Genomic DNA, 20,772 nt, shown 5'->3' on the forward strand with positions numbered 1-20,772 from the left:
AACGAAGACTGGCAAGACGAAGCGCTTTGTGTCATCCACATTATTTACAACCACGTGAAAACTGACACGAGACCCGACACACAATATTACCTCAGTCAAAATCAATGATTTCATTATAGGATAGAATAATTCCGAAATTTCTGACTGAGATCAAACAAACTAGAAAAATGAATATGTTCAACTTCACGTGCCTTTGATGTGAATATAACATTTGATTTTTCCAAAAAATTGGACCATAATCAAATAGAGAATTCCACCATTGATACGAATGGTTTTTTTCTTGTTCTCCAATTAAACTTTGCATCTATAATCACTTTTGACAAGGTCTTGCACTCCCAATATATAGAAAATGTATCGTTTGGTAAGCTATAGTCGGCCGTTTTGATGTTTGAAAATATTCAATAATAAAATGAAGAAAAACTCTCTCTCTCTAATCACCTTTGTCTAGGTCTTGCACTGTAGCTGTAAACAATTCTTACGCATCACACGTGTATTGTGTAGAGCATGTTCTGTGTATGAACAATGTTTAAATCGAGACAGGTTACTAAAGTACACTACAGGGTTTTCAACAGTGTCGTTTAAATTCAACATTTCGCATTTAATGGTCGTTATAATTATCTAATTTGCAAATTCATGTACAAGTATCACTGGATCCAATGCTGTCTGATGTGTTTTGCACCAATTGTTAGACCGTTCTTTACATACGGATTTTGACTGCGGATTACTCCATTTACCTGATCAAGATGTAAGGTGACCGCAGTGTTCGCCAAGGTTCATCGCACAAGTCCAGTAAAAATTAGCAGTCTGATATAAAACCGCTTTTAATTCGGACCAAATGTCAGAAAACCATTTTAGATTCTACCTTTTAAGTCTTGAACATGTACAATCTTGATTCTGCATTCAATTTCTTATCTTAAAGAAGCGTCTAAGTGATATGGACTAAATCAGTCATGTTAAGTCTAAAATATCACGAGAGTGCCATTTTCGGTAAAAAGAGGAAAGATATAACTGTTAATCCTAGATCAAGAAACCGCTGTAACATCTTAAAAGAGTGATAGTGACGACGATGAAGAAGCACTGAAGAGCATGATATCACTTCTAAAGGGTGATGATAGTGGCAATTACTGTGAGGATCACCACTGAGAAAAGGAAAACGGGAACTTATTGCTTGAATTTTCAAGAGGAATCTTATTCCTCTTGTAATAAAGTCCATTAACACTATTTTACTCTTAGTTCGTCTTATTTTATCTTTAAAACATTAGAATACCAAGTATTCCAAAAATAAATTATACATTTCAATTCGGTCCGTTAAATTATGATCAGTCCATTAATTCATATAACTATCGGATTGAAGGACGTGTAACAAATGGGGATCTGTGATCCTCCTTGGCACCTGATCCCACCTCTGGTATGTTCAGGAGTTCGTGTTTGCCCAACTTTTTATTTTGTATTTTTTATAGGAAGAAAATACCTTGGTAGCATTGCAAACAGATTACTGGAACTTGTATGTTATCTTTAATCAATACATAGTCTATCTTCTTTCGGTGTTTTAGGCAATATACATCCAAAAGTTGAGTAAACAACAGCGGGTTGTTGCTGAGATCATATCAGAGGAGAAAACCAGGCATATATCCATCCCCACGGCGTATAGGGCCCGATTTTGTGTAGTAGAGAACCACGGAATAGGTAATGTTCTGTACGGGCAATACCACTAAGTACAAGGTTATACAGAGTAAGAGATTACAGAGAATCGCTCATCATTCTCGTTTTAATTTAATGCAAATATTTCGTAGGAGACTATATAAATTATGCTGTACATCACTATATCCCACTCAACGAAGTTGCGGATGGTATAAAAGTTTTTTTTACCAGTGCGTCAGTCACACTTTTCTTGTCAGCGTAATTCCCCTGAGACTGCTCAACAGAATTTCATAAAACTTTGTAGGTAATAAGGACACACTGTGTAAATGTGCATATTCCCAGGAAATTCTTATTCAATGATTGTTCTGGGAGTTATGCCCCTTTTGAACTTAGAAATTTTAGCCCGTTTGTCCTGTTCTTGCAGTAATGCATAGTATTACCAATCATTATGTGAGGCATTGTCAAGCAATATTGGAACGTGGGGTATTTGAGCTTGCTTACTTTTTCTTTCATTATGTCATCTTTCCTAAATTCTATCTTCCAAATCATTGACAAGAATATGTACGCAATCTGATGTCTGTTATTTATCTGAATTAACCAATTACCCGAGAATATGTAAAAACTAAAATTTATTTTTGAATGTTCTTATATATGGACTGACACACTGGCATATCGCATACCGCAGTCTAGCATTCTGATCAGGTTAATTTGCAAAACGTAGTTCCTTACAAAATATCAAGTATATCTAACGTTTAACACAATATTCACAATAAATATATTTGATAGCTTCCAAGGAATATCCATTGGCTGAGATTCTGCGCATGCGCAAACTGCCTTGTGTCGTCAAATTTTCGCCCAATAACCAGTTCAATCTTATGTCAGTGGAGGGAACAAAAATGGAGACTGACAGGATGCGTCTGCGTTTGTTGAAGACGTATGAGGAGCTGTACCTGGTCGGGATTCCCATCTCAGAAAGTATGTAGCATTAAGCCCAGAGACAACATCATTTAACGGAGTAACATATGTCACACGGACTCAAGCCACGAAATGCATAAGTAAAGTCGTAGATACACCTTTTCAATATGTTGTCGCAGAAGTCTGATAAGATGAAAATATCCGTTAGGGATCCTGAGTTGATATCTTCAAAAGGAAGGAGAAATTTGAAAGTCGACCGGGTTTACCAGAGGTCAGTTACTTCAGTTTGTAGAGCACATGCCTAGACATGTAGGAGGTTCGGGTCGATTTCCGGTCCGATCTGTTGCCTTGTTTTTCTTTTCCATTACATTTGCTTTCGTAGACCTACCCCTGGAACTGACAGGTGAATATACATATGTACCTGTTGGGAGATAATGACCCTGGGCTTTAAGGTGTGGAGATATTTGAGGTAAATGTGTCTGTTAGACTGGCTCAGTGACCAGTGCCAGATTACTCAGTTGGAAAAGCATCTAACTACAAATTCGAAAGGCCCGAGTTTGAATTCCATTCTGGTCCGTAGTCTTTGCTCCTTCCTCTTACAGATGACACCCGAACTCCTTACACCCAAGAATAATCTTTAACCAAGTTTGGCATGTTTGTTTTAGTGCAGTGTGTGTCTCTATGCTATCTCTAAGTGATCATTGAAAACAGAAATATAAAGACATGACCAGCTGCAGGTGACGTAAGCATGGTACTCGCAGCAGTAATTGGTTCTTTGTCGCACCAAGATCTAGACACATCGTGATATAGGACCTACGTTGTTGAAGACCCGTGATTTTCACTTCTAATACTGAGCGTTTGATAAAGGACCACTGCTATTTATCTTGGAGAGAGAAAGAGAGACAGACAGACAAGAGAGACAGAGAGAAAGACAGTGACAGAGAGAAAGACAGAGTGATATACACATCTGCCTTTTCCCTATTGGCTATTTCCAATTCTACAATGAGGTAGAACCTAGAACATTCTAGGTAACAGAGAAACATATTGGTAACACATGTAACATAGAAACATAACAACCGGAAGTTCTCTTATTTCTACAGAGCCCAAATATTTTCCAAAATAAGACTCAGACACAAATAAACATATATTTTTAATCTGCTTATAGCTACTATTTACAACGAAACAATGTTGCTACCTTTTTACCTGAACGAATTGAGATTATCGTTGGTAACTGGTATACAAGGATATCCCTCCACCTGGTCTACCTACTTACAACAGCTGACCGTGGCAAAAGTACCAGATTCTGCAAAGTACGGTAACTCAGGTAAGTAAATTACCAACAAGTACAGGATGCCTCCTAGGCATTTAAAGTCCTTTGTTTTATATGATTAGATATTCTCTGTAGACACCAACAACTTTAATGAGGTTTCGCTCAAGGCAAGCTGACTTTAGTATGTAACAAAGAATATAGTTGCCTTCATTCCATGAGCTGAAGAAAAAATTATGTCAGTTTGCTCGATTCTAAAGCTATGTATTATAATTAATGATTACAGATCAACACAGTGCTTAAGGAAATATAACAACCTTTTAATGAATGAAGACACAAGAAATACCTGACGTATTATGTTTAAACAACAATGGAGTTCTGGTCCTGGTTGTTCTGTTTATTGAAAAAAAATAATCTGATAACTGTAAAAGGAAGTAGAACATACGTACTTACAATTTATATATCTTACATTAACACACTCAACATACCTTACTTTAATACACTCAACATACCTTACTTTAACACACTCAACATACATTACTTTAACAAACTCAACATATCTTACTTTAACACAATCAACATATCTTAGTTTAGCACACTCAACATATCTTACTTTATCACACTCAACATACCTTTCTTTAACACAATCAACATATCTTACTTTAACACAATCAACATATCTTACTTTAACACAATCAACATATCTTACTTTAACACACTCAACATATCTTACTTTAACACACTCAACATATCTCACTTTAGCACACTCAACATATCTTACTTTAACACACTCAACATATCTTACTTTAACACAATCAACATATCTTACATTATAACAATCAACATACCTTACTTTAACACACTCAACATATCTTACTTTGACACACTCAACATATCTCACTTTAACACAATCAACATATCTTACTTTAACACAATCAACATATCTTACTTTAACACAATCAACATGCCTTACTTTAACACACTCAACATATCTTACTTTAACACAATCAACATATCTTACATTAACACAATCAACATACCTTACTTTAACACACTCAACATATCTTACTTTGACACACTCAACATATCTCACTTTAACACAATCAACATATCTTACTTTAACACAATCAACATATCTTACTTTAACACAATCAACATATCTTACTTTAACACACTCAACATATCTTACTTTAACACACTCAACATATCTCACTTTAACACAATCATCATATCTTACTTTAACACAAACACATATTTTACTTTACCACAATCAACATATCTTACTTTAACACAATCAACATATCTTACTTTAACACACTCAACATACCTTACTTTAACACACTCAACATGCCTTACTTTAACACACTCAACATGCCTTACTTTAACACACTCAACATATCTTACTTTAACACACTCAACATATCTTACTTTAACACACTCAACATACATTACTTTAACAAACTCAACATATCTTACTTTAACACACTCAACATATCTTAGTTTAACACACTCAACATATCTTACTTTATCACACTCAACATACCTTTCTTTAACACACTCAGCATATCTTACTTTAACACACTCAACATACATTACTTTAACACACTCAACATACCTTACTTTAACACACTCAACATACCTTACTTTAACACACTCAACATATCTTACTTTCACACACTCAACATACCTTACTTTAACACAATCAACATACCTTACTTTAACACACTCAACATATCTTACATTAACACAGTCAACATATCTCACATTAACACAATCAACATATTTTACTTTAACACACTCAACATATCTTACTTTAACACACTCAACATACCTTACTTTAACACACTCAACATATCTCAACATATCTCACTTTAACACAATCAACATATCTTACTTTAACACAATCAACATATCTTACTTTAACACAATCAACATATCTTACTTTAACACACTCAACATATCTCACTTTAACACAATCAACATATCTTACTTTAACACAATCAACATATCTTACTTTAACACAATCAACATATCTTACTTTAACACAATCAACATATCTTACTTTAACACAATCAACATATCTTACTTTAACACACTCAACATATCTCACTTTAACACACTCAACATATCTCACTTTAACACACTCAACATACCTTACTTTAACACACTCAACATATCTTACTTTAACACACTCAACATATCTTACTTTAACACAATCAACATATCTTACTTTAACACAATCAACATATCCTACTTTAACACACTCAACATATCTTACTTTAACACAATCAACATATCTTACATTAACACAATCAACATACCTTACTTTAACACACTCAACATATCTTACTTTGACACACTCAACATATCTCACTTTAACACAATCAACATATCTTACTTTAACACAATCAACATATTTTACTTTAACACAATCAACATATCTTACTTTAACACACTCAACATATCTTACTTTAACACACTCAACATGCCTTACTTTATCACACTCAACATGCCTTACTTTAACACACTCAACATGCCTTACTTTAACACACTCAACATATCTTACTTTAACACACTCAACATATCTCACTTTAACACACTCAACATACCTTACTTTAACACAGCTTACTTTAACACACTCAACATATTTCACTTTAACACAATCAACATATCTTACTTTAACACACTGAACATGCCTTACTTTAACACACTCAACATATCTTACTTTAACACACTCAACATGCCTTACTTTAACACACTCAACATATCTTACTTAAACACTCAACATACCTCACTTTAACACACTCAACATGCCTTACTTTAACACACTCAACATATCTTACTTTAACACACTCAACATATCTTACTTTAACACACTCAACATATCTTACTTTAACACAATCAACATATCTTACTTTAACACACTCAAGATATCTTACTTTAACACAATCAACATATCTTACATTAACACAATCAACATACCTTACTTTAACACACTCAACATATCTTACTTTGACACACTCAACATATCTTACTTTAACACAATCAACATATCTTACTTTAACACAATCAACATATCTTACTTTAACACACTCAACATATCTTACTTCAACACACTCAACATATCTTACTTTAACACACTCAACATGCCTTACTTTAACACACTCAACATATCTTACTTAAACACTCAACATACCTCACTTTAACACACTCAACATGCCTTACTTTAACACACTCAACATATCTTACTTTGACACACTCAACATATCTCACTTTAACACAATCAACATATCTTACTTTAACACAATCAACATATCTTACTTTAACACAATCAACATATCTTACTTTAACACACTCAACATATCTTACTTTAACACACTCAACATATCTTACTTTAACACACTCAACATGCCTTACTTTAACACACTCAACATGCCTTACTTTAACACACTCAACATATCTTACTTTAACACACTCAACATGCCTTACTTTAACACACTCAACATATCTTACTTTAACACACTCAACATGCCTTACTTTATCACACTCAACATGCCTTACTTTAACACACTCAACATGCCTTACTTTATCACACTCAACATGCCTTACTTTAACACACTCAACATGCCTTACTTTAACACACTCAACATATCTTACTTTAACACACTCAACATATCTCACTTTAACACACTCAACATACCTTACTTTAACACAGCTTACTTTAACACACTCAACATATTTCACTTTAACACAATCAACATATCTTACTTTAACACACTGAACATGCCTTACTTTAACACACTCAACATATCTTACTTTAACACACTCAACATGCCTTACTTTAACACACTCAACATATCTTACTTAAACACTCAACATACCTCACTTTAACACACTCAACATGCCTTACTTTAACACACCCAACATATCTTACTTTAACACACTCAACATATCTTACTTTAACACACTCAACATATCTTACTTTAACACAATCAACATATCTTACTTTAACACACTCAAGATATCTTACTTTAACACAATCAACATATCTTACATTAACACAATCAACATACCTTACTTTAACACACTCAACATATCTTACTTTGACACACTCAACATATCTTACTTTAACACAATCAACATATCTTACTTTAACAAAATCAACATATCTTACTTTAACACACTCAACATATCTTACTTCAACACACTCAACATATCTTACTTTAACACACTCAACATGCCTTACTTTAACACACTCAACATATCTTACTTAAACACTCAACATACCTCACTTCAACACACTCAACATGCCTTACTTTAACACACTCAACATATCTTACTTTGACACACTCAACATATCTCACTTTAACACAATCAACATATCTTACTTTAACACAATCAACATATCTTACTTTAACACACTCAACATATCTTACTTTAACACACTCAACATATCTTACTTTAACACACTCAACATGCCTTACTTTAACACACTCAACATGCCTTACTTTAACACACTCAACATATCTTACTTTAACACACTCAACATGCCTTACTTTAACACACTCAACATATCTTACTTTAACACACTCAACATGCCTTACTTTATCACACTCAACATGCCTTACTTTAACACACTCAACATGCCTTACTTTAACACACTCAACATGCCTTACTTTAACACACTCAACATATCTTACTTTAACACACTCAACATATCTTACTTTAACACACTCAACATGCCTTACTTTAACACACATGCCTTACTTTAACACACTCAACATATCTTACTTTAACACACTCAACATGCCTTACTTTAACACACTCAACATATCTTACTTTAACACACTCAACATGCCTTACTTTAACACACTCAACATGCCTTACTTTATCACACTCAACATGCCTTACTTTAACACACTCAACATGCCTTACTTTAACACACTCAACATATCTTACATTAACACACTCAACATATCTCACTTTAACACACTCAACATACCTTACTTTAACACACCTTACTTTAACACACTCATCATATCTTACTTTAACACACTCAACATACCTTACTTTAACACACTCAACATATCTTACTTTAACACACTCAACATATCTTACTTTAACACACTCAACATGCCTTACTTTAACACACTCAACATATCTTACTTTAACACACTCAACATATCTTACTTTAACACACTCAACATGCCTTACTTTAACACACTCAACATGCCTTACTTTAACACACTCAACATATCATAGTTTAACACACTCAACATGCCTTACTTTAACACACTCAACATGCCTTACTTTAACACACTCAACATATCTTACTTTAACACACTCAACATGCCTTACTTTAACACACTCAACATATCTTACTTTAACACACTGAACATGCCTTACTTTAACACACTCAACATGCCTTACTTTATCACACTCAACATGCCTTACTTTAACACACTCAACATATCTTACTTTAACACACTCAACATATCTTACTTTAACACACTCAACATGCCTTACTTTAACACACTCAACATACCTTACTTTAACACACCTTACTTTAACACACTCAACATACCTTACTTTAACACACTCAACATATCTTACTTTAACACACTCAGCATATCTTACTTTAACACACTCAACATATCTTACTTTAACACACTCAACATATATCACTTTAACACACTCAACATACCTTACTTTAACACACTCAACATATCTTACTTTAACACACCGAACATATCTTACTTTAACACATTCAACATATCTTACTTTGACACACTCAACAAATCTCACTTTAACACAATCAACATATCTTATTTTAACACAATCAACATATCTTACTTTAACACACTCAACATATCTTACTTTAACACACTCAACATATCTTACTTTAACACACTCAACATATCTTACTTTAACACACTCAACATGCCTTACTTTAACACACTCAACATATCTTACTTTAACACACTCAACATATCTCACTTTAACACACTCAACATATCTTACTTTAACACAATCAACATATTTTACTTTAACACAATCAACATATCTTACTTTAACACACTCAACATGCCATACTTTAACACACTCAACATGCCTTACTTTAACACACTCAACATATCTTACTTTAACACACTCAACATGCCTTACTTTGACACACTCAACATGCCTTACTTTGACACACTCAACATGCCTTACTTTAACACACTCAACATATCTTACTTTAACACACTCAACATATCTTACTTTGACACACTCAACATGCCTTACTTTAACACACATGCCTTACTTTAACACACTCAACATATCTTACTTTAACACACTCAACATGCCTTACTTTAACATACTCAACATATCTTACTTTAACACACTCAACATATCTCACTTTAACACAATCAACATATCTTACTTTAACACAATCAACATATTTTACTTTAACACAATCAACATATCTTACTTTAACACACTCAACATACCTTACTTTAACACACCTTACTTTAACACACTCAACATACCTTACTTTAACACACTCAACATATCTTACTTTAACACACTCAGCATATCTTACTTTAACACACTCAACATATCTTACTTTAACGCACTCAACATATCTCACTTTAACACACTCAACACACCTTACTTTAACACAATCAACATATCTTACTTTAACACACTCAACATATCTCACTTTAACACACTTAACATACCTTACTTTATCACACTCAACATATCTTACTTTAACACTGAACATATCTCACTTTAACACACTCAACATATCTCACTTTAACACACTCAACATATCTTACATTAACAAACTCAACATATCTTACTTTAACCCAGTCAAACTATCTCACTTTAACACAATCAACATATTTTACTTTAACACACTCAACATATCTTACTTTAACACACTCAACATACCTTACTTTAACACAATCAACATATCTCAACATATCTCACTTTAACACAATCAACATATCTTACTTTAACACAATCAACATATCTTACTTGAACACACTCAACATATCTCACTTTAACACAATCAACATATCTTACTTTAACACAATCAACATATCTTACTTTAACACAATCAACATATCTTACTCTAACACACTCAACATATCTTACTTTAACACACTCAACATATCTCACTTTAACACAATCAACATATCTTACTTTAACACACTCAACATATCTCACTTTAACACACTCAACATACCTTACTTTAACACACTCAACATATCTTACTTTAACACACTCAACATATCTTACTTTAACACAATCAACATATCTTACTTTAACACAATCAACATATCCTACTTTAACACACTCAACATATCTTACTTTAACACAATCAACATATCTTACATTAACACAATCAACATACCTTACTTTAACACACTCAACATATCTTACTTTGACACACTCAACATATCTCACTTTAACACAATCAACATATCTTACTTTAACACAATCAACATATTTTACTTTAACACAATCAACATATCTTACTTTAACACACTCAACATATCTTACTTTAACACACTCAACATGCCTTACTTTGACACACTCAACATGCCTTACTTTGACACACTCAACATGCCTTACTTTAACACACTCAACATATCTTACTTTAACACACTCAACATATCTTACTTTGACACACTCAACATGCCTTACTTTAACACACTCAACATATCTTACTTTAACACACTCAACATATCTCACTTTAACACACTCAACATACCTTACTTTAACACAGCTTACTTTAACACACTCAACATATTTCACTTTAACACAATCAACATATCTTACTTTAACACACTGAACATGCCTTACTTTAACACACTCAACATATCTTACTTTAACACACTCAACATGCCTTACTTTAACACACTCAACATATCTTACTTAAACACTCAACATACCTCACTTTAACACACTCAACATGCCTTACTTTAACACACTCAACATATCTTACTTCAACACACTCAACATATCTTACTTTAACACACTCAACATATCTTACTTTAACACAATCAACATATCTTACTTTAACACACTCAAGATATCTTACTTTAACACAATCAACATATCTTACATTAACACAATCAACATACCTTACTTTAACACACTCAACATATCTTACTTTGACACACTCAACATATCTTACTTTAACACAATCAACATATCTTACTTTAACACAATCAACATATCTTACTTTAACACACTCAACATATCTTACTTAAACACTCAACATACCTCACATTAACACACTCAACATGCCTTACTTTAACACACTCAACATATCTTACTTTGACACACTCAACATATCTCACTTTAACACAATCAACATATCTTACTTTAACACAATCAACATATCTTACTTTAACACAATCAACATATCTTACTTTAACACACTCAACATATCTTACTTTAACACACTCAACATATCTTACTTTAACACACTCAACATGCCTTACTTTAACACACTCAACATGCCTTACTTTAACACACTCAACATATCTTACTTTAACACACTCAACATGCCTTACTTTAACACACTCAACATATCTTACTTTAACACACTCAACATGCCTTACTTTATCACACTCAACATGCCTTACTTTAACACACTCAACATGCCTTACTTTATCACACTCAACATGCCTTACTTTAACACACTCAACATGCCTTACTTTAACACACTCAACATATCTTACTTTAACACACTCAACATATCTCACTTTAACACACTCAACATACCTTACTTTAACACAGCTTACTTTAACACACTCAACATATTTCACTTTAACACAATCAACATATCTTACTTTAACACACTGAACATGCCTTACTTTAACACACTCAACATATCTTACTTTAACACACTCAACATGCCTTACTTTAACACACTCAACATATCTTACTTAAACACTCAACATACCTCACTTTAACACACTCAACATGCCTTACTTTAACACACTCAACATATCTTACTTTAACACACTCAACATATCTTACTTTAACACACTCAACATATCTTACTTTAACACAATCAACATATCTTACTTTAACACACTCAAGATATCTTACTTTAACACAATCAACATATCTTACATTAACACAATCAACATACCTTACTTTAACACACTCAACATATCTTACTTTGACACACTCAACATATCTTACTTTAACACAATCAACATATCTTACTTTAACAAAATCAACATATCTTACTTTAACACACTCAACATATCTTACTTCAACACACTCAACATATCTTACTTTAACACACTCAACATGCCTTACTTTAACACACTCAACATATCTTACTTAAACACTCAACATACCTCACTTTAACACACTCAACATGCCTTACTTTAACACACTCAACATATCTTACTTTGACACACTCAACATATCTCACTTTAACACAATCAACATATCTTACTTTAACACAATCAACATATCTTACTTTAACACAATCAACATATCTTACTTTAACACACTCAACATATCTTACTTTAACACACTCAACATATCTTACTTTAACACACTCAACATGCCTTACTTTAACACACTCAACATGCCTTACTTTAACACACTCAACATATCTTACTTTAACACACTCAACATGCCTTACTTTAACACACTCAACATATCTTACTTTAACACACTCAACATGCCTTACTTTATCACACTCAACATGCCTTACTTTAACACACTCAACATGCCTTACTTTAACACACTCAACATGCCTTACTTTAACACACTCAACATATCTTACTTTAACACACTCAACATATCTTACTTTAACACACTCAACATGCCTTACTTTAACACACATGCCTTACTTTAACACACTCAACATATCTTACTTTAACACACTCAACATGCCTTACTTTAACACACTCAACATATCTTACTTTAACACACTCAACATGCCTTACTTTAACACACTCAACATGCCTTACTTTATCACACTCAACATGCCTTACTTTAACACACTCAACATGCCTTACTTTAACACACTCAACATATCTTACATTAACACACTCAACATATCTCACTTTAACACACTCAACATACCTTACTTTAACACACCTTACTTTAACACACTCATCATATCTTACTTTAACACACTCAACATACCTTACTTTAACACACTCAACATATCTTACTTTAACACACTCAACATATCTTACTTTAACACACTCAACATGCCTTACTTTAACACACTCAACATATCTTACTTTAACACACTCAACATATCTTACTTTAACACACTCAACATGCCTTACTTTAACACACTCAACATGCCTTACTTTAACACACTCAACATATCTTAGTTTAACACACTCAACATGCCTTACTTTAACACACTCAACATGCCTTACTTTAACACACTCAACATATCTTACTTTAACACACTCAACATGCCTTACTTTAACACACTCAACATATCTTACTTTAACACACTGAACATGCCTTACTTTAACACACTCAACATGCCTTACTTTATCACACTCAACATGCCTTACTTTAACACACTCAACATATCTTACTTTAACACACTCAACATATCTTACTTTAACACACTCAACATGCCTTACTTTAACACACTCAACATACCTTACTTTAACACACCTTACTTTAACACACTCAACATACCTTACTTTAACACACTCAACATATCTTACTTTAACACACTCAGCATATCTTACTTTAACACACTCAACATATCTTACTTTAACACACTCAACATATATCACTTTAACACACTCAACATACCTTACTTTAACACACTCAACATATCTTACTTTAACACACCGAACATATCTTACTTTAACACATTCAACATATCTTACTTTGACACACTCAACAAATCTCACTTTAACACAATCAACATATCTTATTTTAACACAATCAACATATCTTACTTTAACACAATCAACATATCTTACTTTAACACACTCAACATATCTTACTTTAACACACTCAACATATCTTACTTTAACACACTCAACATGCCTTACTTTAACACACTCAACATATCTTACTTTAACACACTCAACATATCTCACTTTAACACAATCAACATATCTTACTTTAACACAATCAACATATTTTACTTTAACACACTCAACATGCCATACTTTAACACACTCAACATGCCTTACTTTAACACACTCAACATATCTTACTTTAACACACTCAACATGCCTTACTTTGACACACTCAACATGCCTTACTTTGACACACTCAACATGCCTTACTTTAACACACTCAACATATCTTACTTTAACACACTCAACATATCTTACTTTGACACACTCAACATGCCTTACTTTAACACACATGCCTTACTTTAACACACTCAACATATCTTACTTTAACACACTCAACATGCCTTACTTTAACATACTCAACATATCTTACTTTAACACACTCAACATATCTCACTTTAACACAATCAACATATCTTACTTTAACACAATCAACATATTTTACTTTAACACAATCAACATATCTTACTTTAACACACTCAACATACCTTACTTTAACACACCTTACTTTAACACACTCAACATACCTTACTTTAACACACTCAACATATCTTACTTTAACACACTCAGCATATCTTACTTTAACACACTCAACATATCTTACTTTAACGCACTCAACATATCTCACTTTAACACACTCAACACACCTTACTTTAACACAATCAACATATCTTACTTTAACACACTCAACATATCTCACTTTAACACACTTAACATACCTTACTTTATCACACTCAACATATCTTACTTTAACACTGAACATATCTAACTTTAACACACTCAACATATCTCACTTTAACACACTCAACATATCTTACATTAACAAACTCAACATATCTTACTTTAACCCAGTCAAACTATCTCACTTTAACACAATCAACATATTTTACTTTAACACACTCAACATATCTTACTTTAACACACTCAACATACCTTACTTTAACACAATCAACATATCTCAACACATCTCACTTTAACACAATCAACAAATCTTACTTTAACACAATCAACATATCTTACTTGAACACACTCAACATATCTCACTTTAACACAATCAACATATCTTACTTTAACACAATCAACATATCTTACTTTAACACAATCAACATATCTTACTCTAACACACTCAACATATCTTACTTTAACACACTCAACATATCTTACTTTAACACACTCAACATGCCTTACTTTAACACACTCAACATATCTTACTTAAACACTCAACATACCTCACTTAAACACACTCAACATACCTCACTTTAACACACTCAACATGCCTTACTATAACACACTCAACATATCTTACTTTAACACACTCAACATATCTTACTTTAACACACTCAACATATCTTACTTAAACACTCAACATACCTCACTTTAACACACTCAACATGCCTTACTTTAACACACTCAACATATCTTACTTTAAAACACTCAACATATCTTACTTTAACACACTCAACATATCTTACTTTAACACACTCAACATGCCTTTCTTTAACACACTCAACATATCTCACTTTAACACACTCAACATATCTTACTTTAACACACTCAACATATCTTACTTTAACACACTCAACATGCCTTACTTTAACACACTCAACATGCCTTACTTTAACACACTCAACATATCTTACTTAAACACTCAACATACCTCACTTTAACACACTCAACATGCCTTACTTCAACACACTCAACATATCTTACTTTAACACACTCAACATATCTTACTTTAACACAATCAACATATCTTACTTTAACACACTCAACATATCTTACTTTAACACAATCAACATATCTTACTTTAACACAATCAACATACCTTACTTTAACACACTCAACATATCTTACTTTGACACACTCAACATATCTCACTTTAACACAATCAACATATCTTACTTTAACACACTCAACATATCTTACTTAAACACTCAACATACCTCACTTTAGCACACTCAACATGCCTTACTTTAACACACTCAACATATCTTACTTTAACACACTCAACATATCTCACTTTAACACAATCAACATATCTTACTTTAACACAATCAACATATTTTACTTTAACACAATCAACATATCTTACTTTAACACAATCAACATATCTTACTTTAACACACTCAACATATCTTACTTTAACACACTCAACATATCTTACTTTAACACACTCAACATATTTTACTTTAGCACACTCAACATATCTTACTTTAACACACTCAACATGCCTTACTTTAACACACTCAACATATCTCACTTTAACACACTCAACATATCTTACTTTAAAACAATCAACATATCTTACTTTAACACCCTCAACATGCCTTACTTTAACACAAACAACATGCCTTACTTTAACACAGTCAACATATCTTACTTTAACACACTCAACATACCTTACTTTAACACTCAACATGCCTTACTTTAAGACACTCAACATATCTTACTTTAACACACTCAACATGCCTTACTTTAACACACTCAACATGCCTTACTTTAACACACTCAACATATCTTACTTTAACACACTCAACATGCCTTACTTTAACACACTCAACATGCCTTACTTTAACACACTCAACATATCTTACTTTAACACACTCAACATGCCTTACTTTAACACACTCAATATATCTTACTTTAACACAATCAACATATCTTACTTTAACACACTCAACATGCCTTACTTTAACACACTCAACATATCTTACTTTAACACACTCAACATATCTTACTTTAACACACTCAACATGCCTTACTTTAACACACTCAACATGCCTTACTTTAACACACTCAACATATCTTACTTTAACACACTCAACATGCCTTACTTTAACACACTCAACATGCCTTACTTTAACACACTCAACATGCCTTACTTTAACACACTCAACATGCCTTACTTTAACACACTCAACATATCTTACTTTAACACACTGAACATATCTTACTTTAACACACTCAACATGCCTTACTTTAACACACTCAACATGCCTTACTTTAACACACTCAACATATCTTACTTTAACACACTCAACATGCCTTACTTTAACACACATGCCTTACTTTAACACACTCAACATATCTTACTTTAACACACTCAACATATCTCACTTTAACACAATCAACATATCTTTCTTTAACACAATCAACATATTTTACTTTAACACAATCAACATATCTTACTTTAACACACTCAACATACCTTACTTTAACACACCTTACTTTAACACACTCAACATACCTTACTTTAACACACTCAACATATCTTACTTTAACACACTCAGCATATCTTACTTTAACACAATCAACATATTTTACTTTAACACAATCAACATATCTCACTTTAACACACTCAACACACCTTACTTTAACACAATCAACATATCTTACTTTAACACACTCAACATATCTCACTTTAACACACTTAACATACCTTACTTTATCACACTCAACATATCTTACTTTAACACTGAACATATCTCACTTTAACACACTCAACATATCTCACTTTAACACACTCAACATATCTTACATTAACAAACTCAACATATCTTACTTTAACCCAGTCAAACTATCTCACTTTAACACAATCAACATATTTTACTTTAACACACTCAACATATCTTACTTTAACACACTCAACATACCTTACTTTAACACAATCAACATATCTCAACATATCTCACTTTAACACAATCAACATATCTTACTTTAACACAATCAACATATCTTACTTGAACACACTCAACATATCTCACTTTAACACAATCAACATATCTTACTTTAACACAATCAACATATCTTACTTTAACACAATCAACATATCTTACTCTAACACACTCAACATATCTTACTTTAACACACTCAACATATCTTACTTTAACACACTCAACATGCCTTACTTTAACACACTCAACATATCTTACTTAAACACTCAACATACCTCACTTAAACACACTCAACATACCTCACTTTAACACACTCAACATGCCTTACTATAACACACTCAACATATCTTACTTTAACACACTCAACATATCTTACTTTAACACACTCAACATATCTTACTTAAACACTCAACATACCTCACTTTAACACACTCAACATGCCTTACTTTAACACACTCAACATATCTTACTTTAACACACTCAACATATCTTACTTTAACACACTCAACATATCTTACTTTAACACACTCAACATGCCTTACTTTAACACACTCAACATATCTCACTTTAACACACTCAACATATCTTACTTTAACACACTCAACATATCTTACTTTAACACACTCAACATGCCTTACTTTAACACACTCAACATGCCTTACTTTAACACACTCAACATATCTTACTTAAACACTCAACATACCTCACTTTAACACACTCAACATGCCTTACTTTAACACACTCAACATATCTTACTTTAACACACTCAACATATCTTACTTTAACACAATCAACATATCTTACTTTAACACACTCAACATATCTTACTTTAACACAATCAACATATCTTACTTTAACACAATCAACATACCTTACTTTAACACACTCAGCATATCTTACTTTGACACACTCAACATATCTCACTTTAACACAATCAACATATCTTACTTTAACACACTCAACATATCTTACTTAAACACTCAACATACCTCACTTTAGCACACTCAACATGCCTTACTTTAACACACTCAACATATCTTACTTTAACACACTCAACATATCTCACTTTAACACAATCAACATATCTTACTTTAACACAATCAACATATTTTACTTTAACACAATCAACATATCTTACTTTAACACAATCAACATATCTTACTTTAACACACTCAACATATCTTACTTTAACACACTCAACATATCTTACTTTAACACACTCAACATATTTTACTTTAGCACACTCAACATATCTTACTTTAACACACTCAACATGCCTTACTTTAACACACTCAACATATCTCACTTTAACACACTCAACATATCTTACTTTAAAACAATCAACATATCTTACTTTAACACCCTCAACATGCCTTACTTTAACACAAACAACATGCCTTACTTTAACACATTCAACATATCTTACTTTAACACACTCAACATACCTTACTTTAACACTCAACATGCCTTACTTTAACACACTCAACATATCTTACTTTAACACACTCAACATGCCTTACTTTAACACACTCAACATGCCTTACTTTAACACACTCAACATATCTTACTTTAACACACTCAACATGCCTTACTTTAACACACTCAACATGCCTTACTTTAACACACTCAACATATCTTACTTTAACACACTCAACATGCCTTACTTTAACACACTCAATATATCTTACTTTAACACACTCAACATATCTTACTTTAACACACTCAACATGCCTTACTTTAACACACTCAACATATCTTACTTTAACACACTCAACATATCTTACTTTAACACACTCAACATGCCTTACTTTAACACACTCAACATGCCTTACTTTAACACACTCAACATATCTTACTTTAACACACTCAACATGCCTTACTTTAACACACTCAACATGCCTTACTTTAACACACTCAACATGCCTTACTTTAACACACTCAACATGCCTTACTTTAACACACTCAACATATCTTACTTTAACACACTCAACATATCTTACTTTAACACACTCAACATGCCTTACTTTAACACACTCAACATGCCTTACTTTAACACACTCAACATATCTTACTTTAGCACACTCAACATGCCTTACTTTAACACACATGCCTTACTTTAACACACTCAACATATCTTACTTTAACACACTCAACATATCTCACTTTAACACAATCAACATATCTTACTTTA

General features: G+C 32.5%; 1 protein-coding gene across 1 annotated transcript in view; it reads left to right on the forward strand.

The window, feature by feature from the left end:
• LOC125647406 (uncharacterized) overlaps positions 1–20,772 on the forward strand; it is a 35,924-nt gene that overhangs the window by 2,774 nt on the left and 12,378 nt on the right. The window contains exons 2-4 of the mRNA XM_056142460.1: positions 1,554–1,686; positions 2,428–2,616; positions 3,722–3,880. Of these exons, the coding sequence (XP_055998435.1) occupies positions 1,554–1,686; positions 2,428–2,616; positions 3,722–3,880 (481 nt within the window). The remainder of the gene's footprint in view (positions 1–1,553; positions 1,687–2,427; positions 2,617–3,721; positions 3,881–20,772) is intronic.

This window comes from Ostrea edulis, chromosome 6 (assembly GCF_947568905.1).
Source record: "Ostrea edulis chromosome 6, xbOstEdul1.1, whole genome shotgun sequence".
Classification (NCBI taxonomy): Eukaryota; Metazoa; Mollusca; class Bivalvia; order Ostreida; family Ostreidae; genus Ostrea; species Ostrea edulis.